General features: G+C 35.0%; 2 protein-coding genes across 3 annotated transcripts; one reads left to right on the forward strand and one right to left on the reverse strand.

Moving 5' to 3' along the window:
• Positions 1-461: 461 nt before the first annotated feature.
• LOC127798990 (uncharacterized) lies at positions 462-6,062 on the reverse strand. 2 transcript variants are annotated; one of them, XM_052332667.1, is made up of 6 exons: positions 5,632-6,062; positions 5,258-5,432; positions 4,863-5,091; positions 3,654-3,724; positions 1,888-3,514; positions 462-1,578 (listed from the first exon to the last, which is right to left on the reverse strand). In XM_052332667.1, exons 3-6 carry the CDS (start codon positions 5,023-5,025, stop codon positions 899-901), a joined length of 2,541 nt encoding a protein of 846 aa, XP_052188627.1. In that variant the 5' UTR covers positions 5,026-5,091; positions 5,258-5,432; positions 5,632-6,062; the 3' UTR covers positions 462-898. The 2 variants fall into 2 exon arrangements, with proteins under 2 accessions (XP_052188627.1, XP_052188619.1); XM_052332659.1 differs by lacking the exon at positions 5,258-5,432.
• A 14,932-nt stretch (positions 6,063-20,994) lies between these two features.
• On the forward strand, positions 20,995-25,008 carry LOC127803554 (probable protein phosphatase 2C 23). Its single transcript, XM_052339859.1, is given in 5 exon segments — positions 20,995-22,653; positions 22,655-22,840; positions 22,924-23,037; positions 23,879-24,143; positions 24,273-25,008. Coding segments are annotated over 5 exon segments (2,103 nt in total). The 5' UTR covers positions 20,995-21,231; the 3' UTR covers positions 24,389-25,008.
• The last annotated feature ends 27 nt before the right edge of the window (positions 25,009-25,035 follow it).

Genomic DNA, 25,035 nt, shown 5'->3' on the forward strand with positions numbered 1-25,035 from the left:
TCTCATCGTTGTCGGCAAAAACTGAGGAATGATAATAAATACTGGATGGTGGGATTTGACTAGTACTAGTATTAGAATGGTGTAGAATCCTCTAGAATGCATTTAGTTATATCGTAAACAGTTCACAATGCCACGAAGGTATCAAGCTTGCAACTTCTCAGGCTCTAATGGTAAAAGGATAAAATTCTTCGAACTCAGTTCATACATAAATTTTTATATAATTATTTATTATAGATAATTAATTCATTCAGTTTGTATAATAATTTATCAGTGCATTTGTTACCAGATGAGTAGAGCATCTTCTGTTTTTTCTACAGGATGCCCTCCCCTTTCGCTGCTATTAATATATCTTAATAATATAAATTGTCACATATAACAAAATTGCAATATGTAACTAAAACTCGGTACAATATAGTGCAGTAAGTGGAGACCATTCATCAGCAGTGCAGTAACAGCCTATATAATCAATCATGACAAGCATATATATAACTGTAGTCTCTAAGATAACTGCTAAAATACAAAATCTCAATGACGTTAAGTACATCATTTTCTATACAATCAATGATCACAAATACAGAAACCATCCTTTTTACTTTCTATCTACGAATTGCTGTATGTATGGAGTTTGGATCAAACTAATTTTTTCTCCAAGTCCCACCTGATTGCCCAGAAGCAATGAGAAAACAGCTGAATTTCAAACCATTGAGATTCAGCATGCTGCAGTCTGTGTAGCTGTTGCAGAATTTCAATTTTCATCTTCTCCCACAAACCATAGAGTTTTCCATGGAAGAAAATATACATTGAATTTGAATGAAGAAGTAAATTTTGATGTACCAGACTGGCCTGGAAGAATAACATTAGTGCGGAGAGTGCAACTTGGTCTGGCCCAAAAAAGATCTCACGAGCATATGATTTCTTCCAAAAGTTCATCCAAAATCATATCCTCCAGCTCAAGTGCCACACACTCGGTTTCCATCTGGAGGTTCATCCAGCCATCATCCCTCCCCAGGTCTTGAACAATGGCACAGTCCACTGACTGATCCATCCCCAGCCTTAAGCTTCGGATCTTGCTGATTCTTCCCCAGACCTCCTCTAGAATGTGGTGCCTCAAATTCACAGGCATTGGGCGTAAGCGACAACTGAATGACAATTCCTTTGGATAGTAGGTGAATGAACTATCACGTATCTGAAGCAAAACCTCATTAATTAAATCAAACATAAGCTGGTGATGACAACAGGTATAGGTTTCTTCTCCGGAGCATTGGGATTCATGGGGCCAGCAAGCCTTCACTTCTTCAAACACCAAAGGGCTCAGTGGCTGGTCCAATGAGTGCCATGTTCCAAGGAAGCTATTTCCATTGAAGCCCGAGTGCTCAAGAATAGCGTGGACAAAATCAAAGTCGGTGTTGTCATTTGTACATAATTCAATAAGCCTCTCATTCTTAACACTCATGCTTGCATTTTGAAAATTCTCAGGCTTTCCTGTCCCATTAGAACTTGCTAGGGTATCTGAACCAGAAGTGCATCGTGAGTCAACTGAAGGTTCCTTGTCAACATAATCGCCTCTGCCCTCAGATCCTAAAACAGTGTAATGGAACGAATCAGTTCTAGGAGTTTCAGAGAACTACTTTGATCAGTTTCAATTTCAAACTACAATACAGGTTTTCTATTAAGAGTTTCATTTCAAGCTGTAAAAATCAAACAAATGACAATTACTACGGTCAATCAACATCTCAGCGAGGTATAGCTCAAGAGTAATGAAAAGATTTAACTTGTTAGCTAAATGGAATTTTCTTGTGGAATAACCCAAAACTAACTAAATGAGTTTCCTATACATGGCTTTAAAAATTAAAATGCATCAGATAACATGGCTTAATGATTGCATACCTTCTGAGGTTGAAAAATCTGCACATCTGGTTACATCTTCTTGGGAACAGCTTCGGACAACTGAAGTCGGTCTTGCTCGTGGAAGATTATTGATGGCAATCTCCCGTTCTTCAACAAAATTGCCTTCCCTTACAGTTTGCTTTTCCATTTCCTCGCCAAGCTCAAGCACCTTAGCAGTACCAGGCTGATTTATATGTTCTATTAAGCTGGATAAGTGTTCCTTTTCCTGACTACTAGAACTTGTTTCTACAGTGTCATATAGACATTCACTCTCCTTATTAGCTTCTGCTGGGACATGCTCTGCATTTATAGGAAGATTTACTGGCTTTGTTTCATCATGACTATCACTTGCAACATGCTCAGTGCCATCCACAACTGTCCTAATAGGTACCCCTGAAAAATGAGCATCAGAAGACAGCTCATTTGGAACGGAAGGATAAGAATCAAGATGAGTTAGAGACCGAACCCTTTTGAACGATTTTGGAGCATCACCTGACAGAATCTCAGACTCATTTGTCAACTTTAAGCTCTTTGAGACGTGCAACTTGACCTCCCTGTTGAAACTATTCTGAAACAACTGAGCATATCTTTCCAGTGATTCGTTTAAAGAAGATGTTCTTCTAATGTGAGTTGGTTTGTCCTTACTGAGATCATAAACAGAACCACCGATTTCATGAAAACTGTTCAACTTGTCTTCATGCTCCCCAACTGCATATTCTGTTTTCTGACATAAAGGATTCAGCGGTACTTTGTTATTCCCTCTCTCATCTAGTTCCTCAGTTGGGTATTTCAAATAAAAGGGTAAATCATGAGTTTGCACTTTTCCTCCCTTTTCAACAACCATGAGAAGCTGTGAAATTGTCTCTGGATCCCTTAGAGACTTGAATGCAACCAACTTTGGAGCCTGAGTTCCAGCAAACTTCTCTCCCTTTAGGGAAGACCAAACTTCATTTTGTTTGTGTCTGGGAGTACTAGGCCTAAATTTTCTATTGTGTGAAAAGTTAGCAGCAGGAAATGACCCTGATTTAATTAATCTCGCAGCAGGCAGATTATGATAGCATTTTGCAATTCCATCATCTGTTTCTTGCATAACTTTTAAAAATAATTCTTTATTCACCCTAAATATTTCCAGAACGTCTGCAGACTCATCATTTGAAGCATTTCCACGGTGCTGGCTAGTTTCCATGTGTTTCTGGTTTTCTGAAATTTCCTTTGCCTTTTCACACTTCTCCGAGTTCAGTTTGAGATTCTCGGTGAGCTCTTTATCCAAGCAATCCAAAACATTGTCAATATCATCTGCAACAAAATTGTCATTGCTGCCAACTGGACTCTTGGTACCGTTCATGTGGCCTTGATCTCGCGATCTGGTGACACCAGCATTACTTTCAGCATTAGCGGGCAGGAAAATAATTGGGCGATTCCAACCTGTGTTTTTCCCATGAGGCTCTTGATCTGAAGGTTCTAAATGATGGATTGAATAAGTTCGCTGCAGCTGTGACCGAGGTAAGCCTGAACCTCTTTGTCCGTGGCTCTCTTCCTTAGACATCTCTTTAGAAATTAATGCTTTTATGCGTTCTCTGAGAGATCGTTTGTTTGTTGAGCTAGTCTTTCTGCTACTTGGATCAGTCTGATATGCATGAAAGCACTTTCATGTTAGTTGCTGTTACTTCCAAATACACCCTTTTACCTTTCTATACAAGAAGTTGTGACTTCTGGCAAAATGTTACTCTAAATGTACCAAAAGAACTTAAAATGAAGGAGCTTGCCTCAGCATCCACGAGCTTTTGCATTTCATCAGAATCAGCTAAATACAATCTTGTTTTATGTCTTACATTGCCTACAAACAAAGAGAAATGATGAACACATTATAAACACTTGTAGAAAGTTCACAATTCACGAACAAATTTCACATTATGAAATTCACAAAAGAATCAACTCACGAACAAAATTTGAGAAAGGAACCAAAGTAAGTATATTTGACACAATGGTCATTAAAGATAGCCAGAAAAACAATTTGGGAAGGAGAGTATGCAGGTTCAGGCATGTCTTGTAACAATTTGAACTAATTTTTAGGCTTAGTAATCAATTAGACATTCATCGGCAACCAAGACCAGACCATTTCAGATACTCATCCACTCAGACCCAGGTCATTGGCGTAAGCTGAATTTTAAGGATGCAAAGAAACCTTTCTGCCACATACTTATGCACATTGAAGAGCGAACAAATAAACTGTCAATTCTAGATACAACTAATGAAATTTATCAGGTCCCTACTGACTTCCAAGGCCAAAGAAATAAATACTTTTGATGCTAGAAGATGAGAATCAGTTTTCCATGCACATTCTTGCCAACAGAAAAGAAGGTAACTTTAGCAGGTCATAAAAAAATGATTGAAATATTGTCCATAAAAAAAAAAAAAGGATTGAAATACGAACATAGGACATAAAGCTGTGTGTTTAGTAATGAGCCAATAGCATCTAGATTTTGCAGAGTTGATGGTGAAGAAACCAAAAAAATTATTACAGGAAGGCTCATCAAGACAAAACAAAAGTACAACAGAACTCTGGACACTTGACCCTGTCTGGCTTCCATAATCACCAAGTTATGTAAACGTCGCAGATCATATGATACTTCAAATTATCGTTTGGAAATTATTTCCTGACTTACAGAATTGATATACTGGAAGGGAACATTCTTTGAAAAAGAGTCGGATCATGTGGGGGCTAGTGACTAAAGTGCGTCACTGTAAGGTCAAAATGACACAACAGAGATGAAGCCAAGGCGGAAGACAGGTATAGAATTAAGTGACAGGAAAGAAGTTAGGATTTTTTTCTAATAGGGAGCTTAGCTCAATTCATTGCATGCTCAAGACTGGCAAAAAAGAAATAAATAGAATCCTCGTTAAGAGAATTGCCAAGATCCCTGGGATATCAAACAAGAAAGAAAGAAAAAAAAAGAGAAATAGATAGTGCTCACCTTTGTCATATCTTGGTCCATTAAGTTTTTTGTGAGGCCGTGTCTTCTTGACATTATAGTTCCAATGATGGTAATCAAGGACATGAAGAATTCCCCACATGCAGCCTGGATGATTATCCTCAAATTGCTGATTAGCAGGTTCCCTCCACAAGTGCTTTCCCATTTCTAATACTAGCAGCAGTTCTGTGAAGCCCCTTAATAGTTGAACTTAAGCACTATCTTCTCCAGCCTAATAGAAGTAATTTAACAAAAGACCATGTGAATAATCATCTTGATCACCAGTCCAAGAACATGCAACTCAGATGCCAAATTCCAAATTAACAGAAAGCAATTGGTTTGAAAAACTTATGGAATCTTGAACAGAATACAAATCAAACACCATGTAAGCAACTCACCAAACTATGCTTTTACTCGGACGTTTCAGGCGTCTTGTATATACACCAAGCTCAAGCAGCAAAATCTTATATTACCGAATCCCCATATGTAAAAAAATTGTAGAATTCTCGTTTCTCTATAGTTTTTCTTTTTCCATTTATTTACTTATCTTTAACGTCGTTGGCATGTGAATTTCTGAAAACAAAAAATCCTTCTGATAATCAAGCGTGTTCAATAACTCTCAAACAAACTAATAATTAAAAGAAAAACAAAACGGAAATTTGATGGTGTAGCCAACAAAAAGCTAACAGAACTCCAAAAATCGATTCTTAATTAGAATAGCTGGACCCAAATTAAAAACAGGGAAAAGGAAAGAAAAGTTCAGAAGAGTAACCTTTGAGCCAGAGACATGCAAGAGATTGAAGCTATGACAGCTTTTGGGGGATGAGAAATTAAAAAGAGGAATAGACTCGATGGTATCGACCACTGAACCGTGAAGTCTTATATTCTTCTTCTTCTTCCCCCCTCAGTGGAAATTCGTATCCATCTTTGTACCGGCAAGGCCCTGTGCAGGTTTATAAGATAACCAGAAGAATGAAAAGAAGAAGAGTCGGGTTATGTTCCAACTTTGGAACGGGTCTAGAAGAAGCAGACGCCAAAGCTTATGAAGCGTCCTTTACCCGTCAACTCATTCGCGCTTTCTATGTACAATATAGTAATAGAGGAGGAAGTCTGCTAGGGGTGGAGAGCTGCTGGCTGCTGCCGAAGACTGCGTCAATGGAGGAAGAGGAGGAGGTTAGATTACCAAATGGGAATATATTATACGAACATGCGACTGGTTTTATAGGCCAACAAATCTATGTTCAAACCAAGTAACCAACCATGGTGTGTTCCCTTTTGATGGCTATATATATATATATACCATGATAAGTGTAATATTATTATACTATTAAATAGTATTTATTAAAATAAATAAGGTAAAATTTATTAAAATAAAATTCAAATATTTTCAAATCAAAATATAAAATGATCAAGATAAGAATGAGGAATATTTTAAAATTTTATCAAATTATTATTAAATTTTTTAAAATTCATTAAGAATATATAAATATTTTTTTATTATTTTCTAAGAAACAAATCAAAACATGAAAAATAACAGACAGACAAATGAAAATGAATTTATTTGGAAATTTTAGAAAAATATTATTGACATGTTAATTTTTTACAATGAAAAATATTTATTTTGTCTAAATTATTATTTCAACGTGCCCTAAATTGACATCAATTCATCTGATTGATATCTAGATGGTCAACACCTTGCTCTCTCCGATAAATTAAATAAATAAGCATTGTTAATTAATCTACTGCTGAAAGGGAGGCATCAAACAATTTTGTTTTTAATTTTTAGTAGGTAACGTTAGGAAATGACACCAAGCATATGAAACGTAAGACCTTTACAAGAGTCGGACTTTTACAAGAGCATGGTGCAAAAATGCTATATAGATTAAGACAGCGTTTGTTAAAATGAACAAAATAATAAGTATCAAATTAAATTTGGAATGCATTTCGAATCAAGATATAGAATGATCAAAATAAGATTGAAAATCATTTCAAAATTTTTATTAGAGTGTTTGTTAAATTTTTTAGAATCTATTGATAATTATATTTTTTCTTTTTATATATTTGTTAATACATATGATAAGTACCAAGATAAGAGTTTTTTTTATTAAAATATTCCTATTACTAAATTTATGATTTTTATGATTAATATGAATTGTCAAAAAAATTAAAATTAAAATTAAAATTAATATTTTATTTTCTAAATTCATGTTCAAAAATAAATTTAAAAAGAGTTGAAAAGTATAAATAATTAATTCTACCTAGATAATTAAAAATGGCCAAAACATATTTTCATAATAGGTAATAAAATATAAAATTAAATAAAATAATTTAAGAATTGATGAAAGGAATTATATTAGTTAATAAAATATATAGAGAGAGAGAGAGAAATTTAAATTTTAAAAATCAATGAAATGAATAATGTCATTTAAAATTTAAAAATTGTCAAAATATATAATAATTTAAAAATATATTAAATAATATTAATTATAAGAGTTAAATAAATAAGTTTTTTTAATAAATTTAAATCTTTAAAATGTATTAAATGGCATTAACTATCCTATAAAGGGCATATAAGTAATTGAGCCTTATCTTGAAAGAGTCAGATAAATTTATCCAAGATGAGAGGTCAGATAAATTTATCTTGAAAATGGGAAATAAGAGATCACGTGAGGGCTTTTTCGAAAGTGATCAGATAAACTTAACAAACACGTTGGAAAGACCAAACATCTGGAATGTTTCTCGTATCTGACATTTTCTCTCTCTTATCTTGATTAATAAACGCCCTCTAAAAAAATTGTACGTATATAATTGTTCAAATTGTATCATTTATATAGATTACGTTTTTAACATACATGTCGGATTCTCCGTATGATCATTTTTTGAAATTATTTAAAGAAAATTTTAACATTATCAATCTCAAGATTTATGGTCATGAAGTAGAGTATTTTGACCATTAATAGCTTATTCAGACAACAAAGAGAATGAGCACTAGAACGCTATTTAGATTAAGAAATGTGTTCTTTTATATTTATTTAAACTATATCACTTATATACGTTGAACATCTAATGAATACGTCAGATTTTTAATACGATTATTCTTTAAGATTATTAGACAAAATTCTAGATATTATCAATCTTGACATTTTCAAGCTATAAAATAGAGTATTTCAAATGTGAGGCTATTTCTTCGTATAACGAAAGGAAGAGTGCGACAAGTGATACCTTCCAATGAATAAGGACATCCATCATGCGATAATAAATTATTTATGGGAAGGGATTACAAAAATAATTTAAAAAATAAGAGATCTTTCCTCGTAGACAATGCAACAAGAGGAATTAATATTTTTTAGAATTTAAATTTAATAAATACGTTTAAGCAGTCTCTGATGACTTCATCCCATGACCCAAATGTTACAATAGAGGGTCCCAAATAGGACAGGAACGTAGACTAATCAGAATAGTTGTGAATAGCGTATTGAACAAGATATTGAATTTTGACTTATTATTGGTATCATAGTATTAATATTGGATAACATCAGGTAATATTTTGAATATATCTCTATATATAAATTAATAATTTATATTATTTCCTGATGGATGGTACTTGTGGAGGAGAGCACACGAGTGCTACAGTTATTTGTTCTTTGCTTGTTCCTACTCTTCCCAGTTATTTCTTAACTAAAGCGTAAGATGAAATTTATGTGGCCTTGGAGGTATTGGTCGAGGGGGAATTTTTGGAATGCCCATAGATCATGTGGAAAATTGTTGTGGATTGTGGTTGTTCAGCTTACCCTGCAAACGACTGTTTATTTCATTTAGTAAGAACACAAAAACTGATACTTTCATTATAATACGCGCTCCCCTGCTCCCCTTCTCAGCTAGTTTACCAAATTCAAGTCTTTGTTTGGACCTGATTGTCCTTTATGCGCTTCTCACGCTCATTGCAAGGTTTGACTTTTATTCATTATTGGCATCTACCACCATCTTATATGGCCTAACTCCTTATCTTTTTTTATAATTATCTTTTTATCTGGATATTAATTTAGATGCTATTGATACTCTTATCTATAAGTGTGATTTTTTTTACGAGTTTGCTACTTGGGTTTTCCTTTAGCTCACATTCGTCTTCTTGCAAACACCCTATGTTACAATCAACATAAGGGTCAAGTTTATCTTATTCTCTTATCCCCCTTCCCTCTCTTTACCTCGTTTCTTCCTTTCCTTTATGTCGTGTTTGCGATAGTCTAGCAATTCCATTCGACCAATTCTTCTTCTTCCTTGTAGTCAGTTGACCTAGTATCGTAAAATTTGACAGTATGCTCCTGTATCAAATTGCATCGCGGAATAGAGTTGACTTCGATGGTGGAGGTCATTGGAATTGACGATTCCCCCCTCCCCATTTTTCATCCTTAAAGCTCTTTGGAAGCCTCTAGTGGGCCTTTATCTTCTGCCTCAACTGCCAACCTAGTTTGGTGGTTCTTCATAATAGGCCATTGATTCATATTTCATCACAGTATGAGGAATGCTTTCCAAGAGGAAGGTTCTGGCTTAGATTCTCTTTCAGAGATCCTCCCATATTCTCTTTAAGCCTTTTTCACATTTGTAACACCTTATTTTTTCTAAGCGTGCGTTAACATGAAATTTTGAAAATTTTTTTTTTTTCAACAATCATTCAACATACACTCAGCATAGATTAAATCCCAACAATCTCATTCTATATTTTCAGCATATCAAATTTAAAATGAATAAGTTAAGACAGGTATATCATCATATCAGTGGAAGCAAGAATCAAAACCTCGAATATATACAACCATAATTCATTTATTCATAATATAGATTTCGTACCATCAATGTTTAACATGACATCACCAAAATAATATACCTATAGCTGAATATCTCGTACATAAATAAAGACCTACAAAAGATCTAACATGTAACTATCAGCTACATCTCGATAACTTTCTTTCCTTTGATGTCGCTGCTTTTATCTGGAACGTTTGAATATTTCAGGGACAAAATCCAAATTAGATGATGAATCATGTAAGTGAGAGTTTAAAACATTTTCATGAATGTATGCAAGACCATGAAACAAACCGACATATCCCGACATGTCCCAGTCTAAGAGAATTCCACATAGCGCTTAACCTATACCATGAGAAAAGAGCAATCTCTCTATAGGAAATATAATCACATTGACGCATTGACATAACACAATCTTGGCTTAAGAGGGGCAACATCAATGCATCTTTCTGACATTTCTGGAATAATCGTTACCACTCCCAACATGGAAGGGTGAATATCAATGCGAGAATCCAGCTCACCACAATCACGTCAAAGATTACGTTCCCACTCAAACGCATACTGGAACACTACTCATGTCTAACACATATGCCAATACCATAACATGGAATGATGAATTATATAAAACAACATTTCAATGCACATATTTCAATGCAATCTTAAATAAACATTTTGGATGAACCATCCATATGAAATCAACCTATTTATATGCCAAAACCATTACATGAAATGAAATCAAGTTTAAAGTAGAAACTTTCACAAATCAAACCATTTGTATAAAACAAGCCAAGTTTTGATTGTAGAACCACTTACAGTAAAACAAAACTTCGCTTAGGAACTCTCACGATAAAACAAAACTTCGATTGTGAACTCTCACCTTGAACGTATCTCAAATCATCTCGATTTTCGTGCACAATCTTAATTTTGTTCCGATCTTTCTCATTCTTTTTGCAAATTTCTCTCATCTTTTTCAAGCACAAATCCCTCACTTCAATCTCTCTCAAATGGAATTTCAAATGGAATGGTTTTGAGAACAACTCCATGGCCCTATTTATAGGCTTGAAAATTAAGGTTGAGACTCCAAAGTGATCCAAAGTTAGAATTAAATAAGTTTTGAAATCTACAATCATACCTCTCACCTTTTTCTCATTTCTAACACATCACCTTACCATACCTTTCACTTTTTTCACTTTTTCCCATACCTAACACATTACTTGAGCTCATTACTCCTCATAATTAACCTCAATTAACTTTTCATAACCCCATTTTAGACTTTGCACAATCCTCAAATATCAAATTAATAATTATCGAGATACTTGAAATCCAAGATTAATAAGTTTAAGCTTACTCGATAAGTACGTTTTTGCCCTAGTATCTTCACAGAACCTTTATTTTATCCCAAAATCACTTCATGATTGATCCTTATATAAAACTAGAGCCCCTTCAAGATTCTGTTGACTTTTTGGAAGTCTCTTACAACCATTCGATTTTTTAAGTTGAATCATAGTTATACTGAAAATTATCTCCGATTTAATTTCTTTTGATGTCATAAATCTTGTCTGGAGATGCTCGTCGTTAACATATTTTTTTCTTTAGATTTCTAAGCTCCATAATACTCTCCACAATCGATTCGACAACTTATTTTTACTATTAAATTAATTTTTGATATTTTAATTTCTCTCAAATTATGTAACAACCTTAAGTTAAAACGGGATATTGCAATATTGAGATGCTCGTTGTTGTTCTTCCATAATTATATATTATCTTTAGTTTATTTACTCTTTGTCTTATATGTTTGAGGCTATTATAGTATTATTTTTTTTTCTAGTGGGGGCGTTGGACTGTATTTTTGTTTGTCAGCAGGTATGCCTCCACTTTTTTTCTTGGAGGTGCTTGGGTTTTTTTTATTAATATATTTTTATTTACGGAAAAACAAGCCAGATACAAGTCAGAGGCCATTGCAACAAATAGTCAAACATAACAAAAAGCTTTAAATATAAAAGTTATTACATGCTGTGTAGCACGTGATTTACTGGTTGGTTAGCCTTCAACTTTGAATTCAACCACGTCAACCATCACACATGGCAACATTCCCTTAAAACAAGAATGGCTGCTACTTATCCGCATGGTCATAGCTGGGGATACAAGATGTCTCCAAAGTAAAATTTGAGACAAGAACTAAGAATCGAGTCTCATCAACAGTAGTGTAGGAGTAATCTCTTAAAATGAGGAGATTTCTTGTGCGCAGTGAGTACTGATCTAACTACTGTACCCGACTGAGTCACCATGATTAATTCTCTCACATTCTGTAGGGCCGGGTGTGGAGGCACATTAGGTGAGCGATTCACCTTTTGGGACAAGAATGGTTGGTACTCGTGGCATACGTTAAGTACTTATACCATGATAAATTAAAATTTATATTAACACCCCATATTCTCTCAAGTCTTTATCATATTTGTAACACCTCATTTTTTCTAAGCATGCATTAATATAGAATTTTGGAGATATTTTTTTTTCTAACAATCATTTAACATACACTCAGCGTAAATTAAACCCCGACAATTCCATTCTATCTTCTCAGCATATCAAACTTAAAATGAATAAGTTAAGATAGGTACATCATCACATCAATGAAAGCAAGAATCGAAATCTTGAATATACACAACCATAATTCATTTATTCATAATATAGAATTCGTACCATCGATGTTTAACATGACATCACCATAATACACCTACAGCTGAATATCTCGTACATAAATAAAGACCTACAAAAGATCTAATATGTAACTATCAACTACATCTCGATAACTTTCTTTCCTTTGACGCTGCTACTTTTACCTGAACGTTTAAATATTTCAAGGACAAAATCCAAATTAGATGATGAATCATCTAAGCGAGAGTTCAAAACATTTTCATGAATATATGCAACACTATAAAACAAATCGACATATCCCAACATGTCATAGCCTAAGAGAATCTCATACAGCGCTTAACTCATACCACGGGAAAAGAACAATCTCTCTATAAGCAACATAATCATATTGACGCATTGACATAACACAATCTTGGCTTTAGAGGGGCAACATCAATGCATATTTTCGATATTTCGAGAACAATCGTTACCACTTCCGACATGAGAAAGTCAACATCAACATAGGAACCCGGCTCACCACAATTACTTCAAAGATTACGTTCTCAATCAAATGCATACCGGAACACTACCTATATCCAACACACATGCCAATACCATAACCACAACATGTAATGATAAATTACATAAAATAACATTTCAATGCAATCGTAAATAAATATTTTGGATGAACCATCCATATGAAATCAACCATTACATGAAATGAAATCAAGTGTAGGGTTGAATCACCTACAAAACCAAGTTTGAAGTAGAAACTTTCACAAATCAAACTATTTGTATAAAATAAGCCAAGTTTTTATAGTATAACCACTCACAGTAAAACAAAACTTCGCTTAGGAACTCTCATAGTAAAACAAAACATCGGTTAGGAACTCTTACCTTGAAAGTATCTCAGATCATCTCGATTCTCGTGTACAACCTAGATTTTGCTTCGACCTTTCTCATTCATTTTGCAAATTTCTCTCATCTTTTTTAAGCACAAATCCCTTACCTCAATCTCTCTCAAATGGAATTGTTTTGAGAACAACCCCATGGCCCTATATTATAGGCTTGAAAAGGTTGGGACTCCAAAGTGATCCAAACTTAGAATGAAATGAGTTTTGAAATCTACAATCATACCTCTTACCTTTTTCTCATTCCTACTACATCATCTCACCATACCTTTCACTTTTTTCCATAACTAACACATCACCTCACCTCACCTTGTTACTCCTCATAATTAACCTCAATTAACTTCATAACCCCATTTTAGACTTTGCACAATTCTCAATATATTCAATTAATAATCATCGAAATACTTGAAATTCAAGATTAATAAGTTCAAGCTTACTCGATAAGTATGTTTTTGTCCCAATATTCTCACAAAACCTTTGTTTTATCCTGAAACCACTTCAGAGTTAATCCTTACATAAAACAAAAGCCTCATCAATGTTCCGTTGATTTTTTTTTTAAGTCTCTTATAACCATTCAATTTTTTAAGCTGAATCATAACTGTATTAAAAACTATCTCTAATTTGATTTCTTTCAGTGTCATAAATCTCGCATCGAGACGCTCATCGCTGACATACATTTTTCTTTACACATCTAAGCTCCAGAATATTCCTTGCAGTCGATTCAATGACTTATTTTTACTATCAAGTCAATTTTTAATATTTTAATCTCTCTTAAATTATATAACAAACTTATGCTAAAACAGGATATTACAACATTGAGATGCTTGTTGTTCTTCTTCCATAATTATATGTTATCTTTAGCTTATTTACTCTTTATCTTATATGTCCGAGGCTATTATAGTATTTTTTTTTTTTTTTTTCAAGTAGTGAGGGCGTTGGACTGTATTTTTGTTTGTTAGTAGGTATGCCTCAACTTTTTTTCTTGTAGGTGCCTGTGTTTTTTTTTATTAATATATTTTTATTTACGGAAAAACAAGCCAGATACAAGTCAATGGCCATTGCAACAAATAGTCAAACATAACAAAAAGCTTTAAAAATAAAAGTTATTACATGCTGTGTAGCACGTGCTTTACTAGTTGGTTAGCCTTGAACTTTGAATTCAACCACGTCAACCATCACACATGGCAACATTCCCTTCAAAATAAATTATGAATTGGATTTTTTATTTTTATTAATAATTAATTTATTTTACTGAAATTAAGAATACAAACAATTATTGTGTAAGAATAATAATCTCAAAAATGATTATTAGTCAAATAAAAAAAAATTTACTAAATTTATATTTATTTATCCGTCTAATGCTTATATAAAGTATTTTGTGTTATAGGTATCGCACCAGTTTATTTTAAATTAATCACCTTTTATTGCCTTGCATTATGACAAAGTATAATTTAATAAATAATAATATAAATTCTATTAGATATGAACCTAATTACCTGCCAAACTCGCCCCAACATGCCCGCATGCAGACCAAACTGACTAAACTTTAATACAAAATTCATAATTATTGCTAACAAGAATAAAACAAATTATAATTTTATTGCTAAACCTAACCAATTGAATTAATCATTGACTTTTAAAGATATTATATATATATATATATATTCTAGTTATTCTAGAAACATTCTCCTTCCCAACTCTTTTAGGGTAATTGAATTGAATTTTTGTGGGATGAGGACGACTTGTGGACGTGAATGTGATTAATTAAAGTTAGTCGCCAAAATGGACTCTGAAAATTGACCAATAATTCAAATCCAATCCCTAAACAATATTAAGTATAATATTTATTAAATATTATTTGAACATTTAAAAATAATATTTAGTGTAATATTTATTATTAATGTATTATATTATATGTCTAATTAATATAAATATATAATACATTAATACAAAAATATCACACTAAACTCTTAAATGTTCAAATAATATTTTTAAATATCTATCTATTCTCTTCTCTCCTCTTAGTCTTGGCCGTTAACTTTACATCAAAGACTTGGGGGAGGGAAACTAACTGCATGCTGCGACTTTGACGCCGTTTGGTTGGAACTAATCCATCCAAACAGACAATTGAGAATTCTATTATGTCAAAGTCATGTTTCATCGGCAGCCTTAATCAACTTGAAGGGCATCTCTATTCTGCACACACATGCATATATTCTTTTAGATTTGGTGAAGAATCAATCTGGGTTCAGTCGAGAATGTGGAGGAGGAGGAGAGTCAAAGTCTAGTTTGGAATTGTACAATTATTAGTGGAGGTAAAAATATCTTATTTAGTGATAATTGATTATCTATTCGCTAAAAAATGTATAAATTATAATTGTATTCAATTTACTCAGAGATCCAATTATAAGGGAATGTCAATCTCCTCTACGATTAGACAGGTTTACTTTGAATACTTGGATTATAAAAAAAAAAAATAGAGTTTGATAATTGATAATAAGGATTTTTTTAAAATTGAGATATTATTAGCTTATAATAAACAAATTTTTCTTAAATATTATAAATGACCAACGTTAATTAGTAATGTGTTATTTATATTAATTTAAAAAGTAGTATAAACCCGTCATCTAAAATTTCATATTCCCTTATTATATATGAAAAAATAAAGACAAGAAAAGAAAAAATAGTAATTATTTCTAATTTCTATAAGCTATTTGCTTATAGGAAAATCAGAGGTTGTGTATGGACTATAATTTTGAGAACACGGTTGTTTCATATAATTTTTTATTTTCGTGGATAACATATAATTTTTAATTTCATATGGTAGTGATTTTTGGAATAGAGAAAATAGATCCTTATTATTTCTTAACAATGAATTGGTTTAAGATATTATTTGAAAATAATTTTTACACTAGATATATAGCCAGAAATATTTAATTAAATTTATTTAAGTTAGACCTAAAACTAATTTAAGGAACCAGAAGTAGTAATAAATTGTTGTGTAAAATTTAATTTTTTAAGACATTAAAGATAATAACAAAATAAGTTCAATAACAGAAGATATATAATAAGTCAATAACACCATATCATCATTCAAAATGTCATGATATCATATATATGCTGTATAATATAAAATATGGGAATTTATTGCGGGCCTTACCAACGGGCTATATTTTTGTATGGTTGGGCCCTGAATTTGTTGATGGACCACGTAAGCCCAAAATAGGGTTGGTGATAATTAAGGTACGGATTTCAAGTTTTTGGCCCAAAGCTTAGGCACAATTATACCTTTCCGCTAATTACGCAGTAGTTAAAATTGAGTGGGACAATATTACTCGTCCTGAACAAAATATGTTGAAATATTATAAAAGAAAAAAAAAATAAAGAAGTAAAAAAGAGTGAATTAATGGATATAGTTTGAACATTGAATGGTTGAACCATTAGCCACTGTGGTATCATTTTTCTAGACCCATTAGTTTGGTTTGACTTTTAAGGCCAGGTTTGGGAGAAAGGTCATGGCAATCTGCAACCAAAAGACTACATAATTAAATAAATAAATTAAGCACCTACAACTACAAAAGTAAGCATAACCATTATTGCGTGTTTGATTTTACAACATATATATTGTCAAACTTAGAATTCAAGTTCAAGCTAGCCTGTACCAGACTCAAAATTTATAATTTTATTCACCCTTACCAACATATATATATATAGAGTTTTATTAAAATAAATCAAATAAATCCTAATGCATATATATGATATATCTACACATAGTGAATGAATTGAGACAAACGAAGATGGGTGTGGGAATGGAGACAAACGTGATGGTGGTGGAAGATGGATCATATATATGTGGTGCTGGTGATGCGGCCTTGGACAGTGACCATGGTGGCCATCATTCCTTCTCTCCCCAGTCAAACCCTAGGGATTGTGTTTGCTCTATGGCTGGCATTTTTACAATTCCACACCCCCTCTTCTATATATGTTTTATATATCTTACACACACACACACACTTATTTTTTTTTAAGTATTATCAAAATCATATCATGTATGGTTTAAGAATTAATTAAGTTACAAGCAATAAATTGAGACACTAACATAATTAAATTTGAGAGAACTATTTTAGAGATTATTTTAGATAATTTTACCGTATCTCTTATTTTATCAATTAAATATAAGAACCCATTTAACTCTACCTTTATAATGGGAAACAATAATAATATAAAATTTTACATCATCACCCGGTTGGTAAAACTCAAAGTTGAAATTTGAATTTTTTTTTTTAAACCCTATGAAGACCCTTAATTATTAATTATTAAAGTAGAAAAACTGAAATAGAAAAGAAGTTTGTGGGAATTGAAGATAGGTGAAGGGGACAGGAGTGGAAAGTCAACAAAACACGGTGCCAGCCAAACCTTAGAAGATCCACCTTGTAATAAGAGAAAATTAAACCACCCACTGCAAACACACACGCACAGAGCCCCCAAATTAAGGCCCGTCCACAGCCAGCGATGTCAATGGGTGCATGGTCCATGTAGATTAGATCAAACCATGGCCACGGGATTGCACCATTGCAGCTGATGAGGATCCAATGCATATATATATATATATATATATGTGGCAGCTGTGATGCTCATCCCCCGTGGCCAAGAAGACATGTTGTTTCATTATTCAAAGTACAAAAACCACATAATAATTCATTGAACTCTTCTCCCTTCAAAAATCATTCTTTTTTCCTCAAATCATGATGCACCATGGTACAGTCCAAGATTGTGAGATCTTTTCTGGATTACTTGTTTCCCAACCCCCCTTCCCCCAAGCCCCTAATCTAATAATATATAATAATAGTAATGAAAATCAACCATCTTTTGATTTCTACTCTCCATAATTTCAGATGGGTAATTCATTTTTATATTTCTCACAATTTTCACCTAAGATCATATAATTTATTGATAGCCAATACCCTTCTTTTTTTATATCCTAATATAGTTTTTTTTTTTTTTTTAAAGAGTGTTGAGTCTGTTGATAAATATATGCAAATCTATCTGTCACCTTACTTTTTTTTTTTTTTTAATTTTATTTTTTTATGTCATTTAAATTACTAGCCTTGTAAATGAATTCGTAGTTCACATTAATTTTGATTTAGAAGTGTCATGGGTTGCTTCCTGCAAGGACTTTTGGAAGCGTCCCTAGCTAAATGGCTGGCTGTGGCTGGGAGAAAGAAGCTCAATGTTGTGTGTGGGGGCAACCATTAGAAAATGGACCATAAAGTGTTCAAACATTACCCCCCCTGTCTTAATTAAGCTGTAAAAAGAGGGAGACTACATAATTAATCGACACACTAGCCTGAATTTGTTTAATAATATTATCTTGAAAGGTTGTGCCGTTGTCAAGGCGAAGAAGACAAAAGGGAAGTAAGGTTGGGTGGGTCTATTTATGTGAGATGGATGGATTGTGGAGGAGGAGGATGAGGTGGTGGTGGTGGTGGCTTGTGAGCCTTCTCCACTACCTCCATTGAATCATTATGGCTTTGAATTCTCAAATGGGATGATATAATTATGCAAGTGGAATTTTTTTCAAACTTTCCCTCTGATTTTAAGTAATTAATTATTATGTATTAACAACCTAAGTCTTCTCCACCTTCCCTTCCACCACCCCTTTTCTTTATTTTTTTAATTCCCCCCCCCCTCCAACACCCATCATATTCCATTTTGTCTTCTTCATTCTTTCTTTATTTCTTTTTTCCCTGCAAGTTTGATCTTTGTAGCTCTCTAAATCTAATTAACTTAATTATTATATCTCATAATACGCCACTAGCCTTTAAGAAACGTTAACACCCTGCAATTCTCAACCAAGTGCATTCATCTGCAACTTGACATTTCTTTTCACACATATATATATATATATATGTATGGACTAACTCAACTATGTGAATTAATAACTGCCTTTCTTATAATTCAAGTTAGATGAAATAAATTCTATATATGTGGTTTAATTTTAATATTTTAGTTTTTTATAGTTTATTTTTAGGTAAATTTTATCTAGATCTATTGTGATTTTAAGCCATATTTTTTATTGATATTTTAAGTTTCGATTGATTTATTTAATTATTATTTTTATTGACCCTTTCGAACTATAAGAAGTAACTATAAATATAATTTAAGTATAAGAACTAGTTGTCCGTGTCTTTGAGAAAATAAAAATATATTTATTTTAATTATTAAAAATAAAACTTACATGGAAATGATTGAAAATATAGTCTTGATATAAATTTTTTTATAAACATATTTTTTAGGATAAACACAATTTGAATGGAATGAAATTTGGGTTGTTTTTTATTAAAAAAAATATAAATCCAAAATATATTAAAAGATAAACAACAGAAAATATTCGTAAAAATCCTGTAAGAAATTGAAACTCATGGGAGGGCATTTCCTGAGTTAGGTTGATGCTAATGATCATAAGAAACCAATAAATAAATAAAATAAAACAAAACAGGAAGGATGATTAATCAAAAGTCAACATGTGACCCGTGGGCTTTCGTCCATCTGCCAGTGTTGACAAAATTAAGAGGGTTGATTTTAATGGGATCTTATTCTTTAATTAGTGTTGGTTTGACAAGAAGATTAAAAGTAAAATCACAATATTAAATTGGGGGAGGGGAGGGGAGGGGAGGGGAGCCAATGAGTACTCATCCAAACAAGTCCTCTCAAGATGGCTCTGGCTGGCTGGCTGACTTTACAAGGAAGAAGAAAGATCAGGTGCTCTCAGCTCCACCGGATCAAGTTCCGCTCCTCCTGTGGGACCCACAAAATCCATGATTCCAGAGCCCTCTCATTTCTGGATTCATTAGTACGAATTAACAGTCAAATGGCATCAAAGAGTCAACATAAATTGCACACTCAACTTACCTCAAACACTCCACACCTTCCTTTAACCCAATTTATGTGTGTGTATATATATATATATATATATATCAAGATTAACCCACCGTGTTAGTTTAGTTTTTATTTATTTATTTTTTAAAAATAAATTTTGATGTTAAATAATAATTTCTTTAATTGTATTTTTTAGATTAAAAAATAAATTTAGTATTTGGTTATAAATTATTATTATTATTATTATTATGTAAATTAAATAAAGATAGAAAAAATGTATAGTGTGAATTCAATGGCGTAAAAAATTTGAATTCAGATGGGGGGGGGGGGGGGGGGAGGAAGACATTAATGTCTCTTCTTGGTGGCCAGGCGACTGTTAGGGGTTAACGTGGAGTGAAGTAGTATATTTAGAAACTACAACCACCCCGACCGAATCAAAATTAAATAGCAATACACTACTACTGTCTGTCTGCTCTGCATTGCAACCCAAGTACCAGCCAGTAGACGTTATTTAAACCAAACCTAAAACCTAAAAAAACAAACAAAAAGCAAAAAGGGAAAAAAAAAGTTGGGGTCAAGGTAGGGCGGGAGATGGTAGCATTGCCAGGTGTCAGTCAACCCTTGCTTCATCACACACTTGATCCAACGGTGATCATGGCACACTTTCCCATGCGTATTTATGGGGTTTTGCTCTTTGACATTTCCCATTATTTCCAGCTCCGGTTGTTCCTTATGGTGGCGCGTCCTCAAGGTCATCCCTCTCTGGCCGTTGGATTGAGAGCGTGTAGTTGACGCTCTGTGTTGGAGATTGCTGGTAGGAGTCTACACGCTCTGCACCTCTTGCGTTAGTCAACGCCCAACACACACTGCAAAAGCTAGAAATATTAAAGTGAAAAACATAAATATTGCCCCGAGAGCCAGAGAGAGTTTGTGTTTCTATCTATGATTTCAAAACCTCCACGCAAAGTCAACGCCTCTCTCTCTAGCCTCTATTTCTCTTCACCCTCTTCTTCCTCTTTGCGTCTCTCTCTCTCTCTCTCTCTCTCACACACACACACACACAGTTTGTGGAAATGAAATTTCAGGTGTTGAGTACAGAGCACTGAGATTGTTAATTGTTTGGCTGTAAATTGGGGTCTTTTTTCAATATGGGTAACGGCTTGGGAAAGATCGGCGTGTGCTTCACCGGCGGCGAGGACCTTCGCCGGAGGAAGGACACGGCCTTCGTGATTTCGGACCCAATCGACGATCTGGGCCACTCCTTCTGCTACGTCCGGCCCGACCCGTCTCGGCTCTCCTCCTCCAAGGTCCACTCCGAGGAGACGACGACGTTCCGGTCGATCTCCGGCGCCTCTGTCAGCGCCAACACCTCGACGCCTCTCTCCACAGCTCTCGTCGATTCCTACAGCTACAACAGCTTCGATCGAGCCTCGGCTTTCGAGAGCTCCACCTCCTTCGCTTCCATTCCCCTCCAACCCGTCCCCCGGAATTCGATGAGCTCCGGTCCCTTGCCCAAGGTTTCGGGTGGAATACCCGTGTCCGGCCCGATGGAGAGAGGGTTCATGTCCGGCCCGATCGAGCGGGGCTTCATGTCGGGCCCCCTCGATCGGGGCATCTTCTCGGGTCCTCTCGAAAAGGGCGGCTCCGATCAGTTCAGGCGAAGCTTCTCTCATGGAGGTTTTGCCTTACGACCCAGATTGAGAAAAGGGTCGTTGATCCGGGTCCTACAGAGAGCCATATCCAAGACGATTTCCCGTGGCCAAAACTCTATTGTTGCGCCGATTAAAAGCGTGGTTTCCGTCAAAGAGCAGAATTGGATCGTCGGGTCTGAGAAACAAAACCAGCTCACAATCAGCAGCGTGAATCTGAGCAGCGACGGGAGCTTAGACGACGACGATTCACTCGAGAGCCAGAATCTTCAATGGGCGCAAGGCAAGGCCGGCGAGGATCGAGTTCACGTCGTGGTCTCGGAGGAACACGGATGGGTTTTCGTCGGAATTTATGACGGATTTAGCGGCCCCGACGCTCCTGATTATCTTCTCTCCAATCTCTACCCCGCCGTTCATAAGGAGCTCAAGGGCTTGCTTTGGGATGATAAAACCGAACCCTCAAATTCTAGTTCCTCTGTTCGCTCTGAAAGCTCCAATTCGGATATGGAAGCGACTACTAGAGATTCCTGCTCTCCCTGCTTTGAGCAAGAGAGTTTTCCATGCGGAAGCTGCGAATCGAACTTCAGGAAAAAGCGATGCAGCAATTCGAAGAGTAGGTATAAAGGGGCGGCGAAGAAATGGGAGGAGAATCAGAGGCGATGGAGGTGCGAGTGGGACCGGGAGAGGCTCGAGCTCGACCGGCGGTTAAAAGAACAGTTAAATCGAAACAGTTCGGATGCTTCTGTGGCGATCAATCACTCCGATGTGTTGAAGGCTTTGTCCGAGGCTCTGAGGAAAACAGAGGAGGCCTATTTGGACATTGCAGATAAGATGCTCGTCGAAAATCCTGAGTTGGCCTTGATGGGTTCTTGCGTGCTTGTGATGCTAATGAAGGGTGAGGATGTTTATGTTATGAATGTAGGGCGATAGCCGGGTGGTTTTGGCTCATAAACCGGAGCCCGATCTGTGGCGGCAGGACTTAGAGAGGATCAATGAAGAAACATTGTACGATCTTGAGGTTTGTGATGGTGATGGTGATGGATCCAACACAATGCCCAGTTTAGCCGCCTTTCAGCTCACCAAGGATCACAGCACCTCTGTGGAGGAGGTACTGATTTGTTACTGATTCCAGTCTATTTGATTACTTTTGGATAGTGTTAAAATTGAATCTTTGGCTGTGTTGCATTTCAGGAAGTTCAAAGAATAAAAAATGAACATCCAGATGATCCCGGCGCAGTGACCAATGATCGAGTGAAAGGTTCGTTGAAGGTCACTCGAGCTTTTGGCGCTGGTTTTCTGAAGCAGGTAGAGTAGATTCTATAATCTAGAATTCAATTAACTTAGGAATAGAAAAAGATGGAAATGTAAAGTTGTTTGGATCCGCCTGGTGCTTGACAAAAGTAGATTCTTCAAATGGCTGTGAAAAATTCCAAGCAAACTATAAAGTAGATTGATATTTGGAGAATAAATTTTATAATCCACAGAAACAGAGGAAAGCAACTTGCCTTTCCATATTTGGAGGCATCTTGCTAGATTGGGTTGGTTGTCAGCCTCGTGGAGATGTTCTGGTACCACGGCGTACTCTCTTTAGAATTAGTATGATATACACTTGATGAAAAGCATTCATAAGCTACTTTTAACTAGATTTCATTTCTGTCGGTTAGCTTAATGCATACACTATGGATTTCACTAGAGAAATAGAACACCTTCTGTAACTTAATATTTTGGTCTTTCCTTTCCTTGGAGCATCTCTAAACCAAAAAGGAAATTGCATAGCTAAAATGAGTAGCACTTTTATGCTGACACTTTACTTGCTCGTTGAAGAAAGTGGGAGCAACTTTAGCCCAGTTTTGATGTCAAATTGTCCATATAAGGTGGCACTAGCTGTTTGTCTCTTCATTCACTGAAACAATAGCTTACAGGAGGACTTTTTTGCGGGGGGATAGGTTCTCTTGAAGCAAATAGAGCTTTTGATGTTCTTGTTTATGGTGACAGTTTAATCAAAACCATTACAGAATGCATCGAATTTCATTAAGGATGATTTCCATTTCAAGAGATAATAAATAGTGGATAAAGTGCATTATCTTTTGTTAATGATGGTTTATATTTGCAGTACTTTGACATTTTGCATTCTTGATTCTTGCAGCCCAAATGGAACAACGCACTTCTGGAGATGTTTAGAATCGACTATGTAGGAACGTCGCCATATATCAACTGCCTACCGTCTGTCTATCATCACAGTTTAGGTCCAAGAGACAGGTTTTTGATATTATCATCTGATGGGCTTTATCAATACTTCACAAATGAAGAAGCTGTATCCGAAGTCGAGCTTTTCATTGCATGGTGGCCTGAAGGGGATCCAGCACAGCACCTGGTTGAGGAAGTGCTCTTCCGAGCAGCAAAGAAAGCTGGTATTGCTTATTCATCGATACAAATCTCATAAATAGAAATAACTAGCGAGTTAGTGATATGTTTATTCTATTCATTGATACAGTCCATCATGAAAACTAAATGGCATCCGTTGTTTTGGTTAATTTTAGGAATGGACTTCCATGAGCTGCTTGAAATACCGCAAGGGGATAGGCGGCGGTACCACGATGACGTTTCAATAATTGTTATTTCTTTGGAAGGAAGGATATGGAGATCATGTGTATAAGTAGTGGGAAATCACACGTAAAAAGATACAGAGAGGTGTGCAGAATCGGCGGGGCACCCATTTTTGAGGCTTTTACCTTCACCACTTTTGATATATTATAAGCTCTGCGAAAGCATCTGAAGCAAACACCACCAGCTGGGTGGTGGGTTGGTTGGGGCTTTGTAAAGGCGTAAAATCTGCTTCTTAATGTTGATTATTATAAACTGTCATACAAAAATTGTAATTTCTCTAATAAATGACATTCCTGGGAAAGAAAGTTTTGCTCACAAGCACAAATTCCTTTTTCTCTGAAAATATCTGGAGCGGTCCATGGCCCACGCCGACGATCCAGACGAAGAACATCTTTATTTTCTTGTTCAAGTGTTACGTCATCTACACACTTGGTGAAACTACGTGGCAGAACCATAGCCCAGGAATGAACTCCCCTCCCCTGCGTCATCAGTTCCGCTTGAGTAACCCCGATCATCAATTCTGTTCCCAACTCCTAACCAATTCGGAAATGGGCAGTAAATGCAGTGCAGGTGGAAGGTGAAGGCATTGGTATCACGCTTGCTTGTAATAAAAACCTGTAATTTTTTTGTTTTCAGATCAGATTTGGACCAACAGTTTCCATTACATTACACACTGCTGTTACACACACACACACA

The sequence above is a fragment of the Diospyros lotus genome, chromosome 1, assembly GCF_014633365.1.
Source record: "Diospyros lotus cultivar Yz01 chromosome 1, ASM1463336v1, whole genome shotgun sequence".
Lineage (NCBI taxonomy): Eukaryota > Viridiplantae > Streptophyta > Magnoliopsida > Ericales > Ebenaceae > Diospyros > Diospyros lotus.

Bases quoted from the DNA above. Each gene is read 5' to 3' on its own strand.
- LOC127798990 (XM_052332659.1), bottom strand. From the start codon at position 5,025: ATGGGAAAGCACTTGTGGAGGGAACCTGCTAATCAGCAATTTGAGGAT. The intron at 3,725-4,862 runs GTGAGCACTATC...CTTTGTTTGTAG, and splicing joins TGGACCAAGATATGACAAAG to GCAATGTAAGACATAAAACA. The intron at 1,579-1,887 runs GTATGCAATCAT...ACACTGTTTTAG, and splicing joins AGATTTTTCAACCTCAGAAG to GATCTGAGGGCAGAGGCGAT.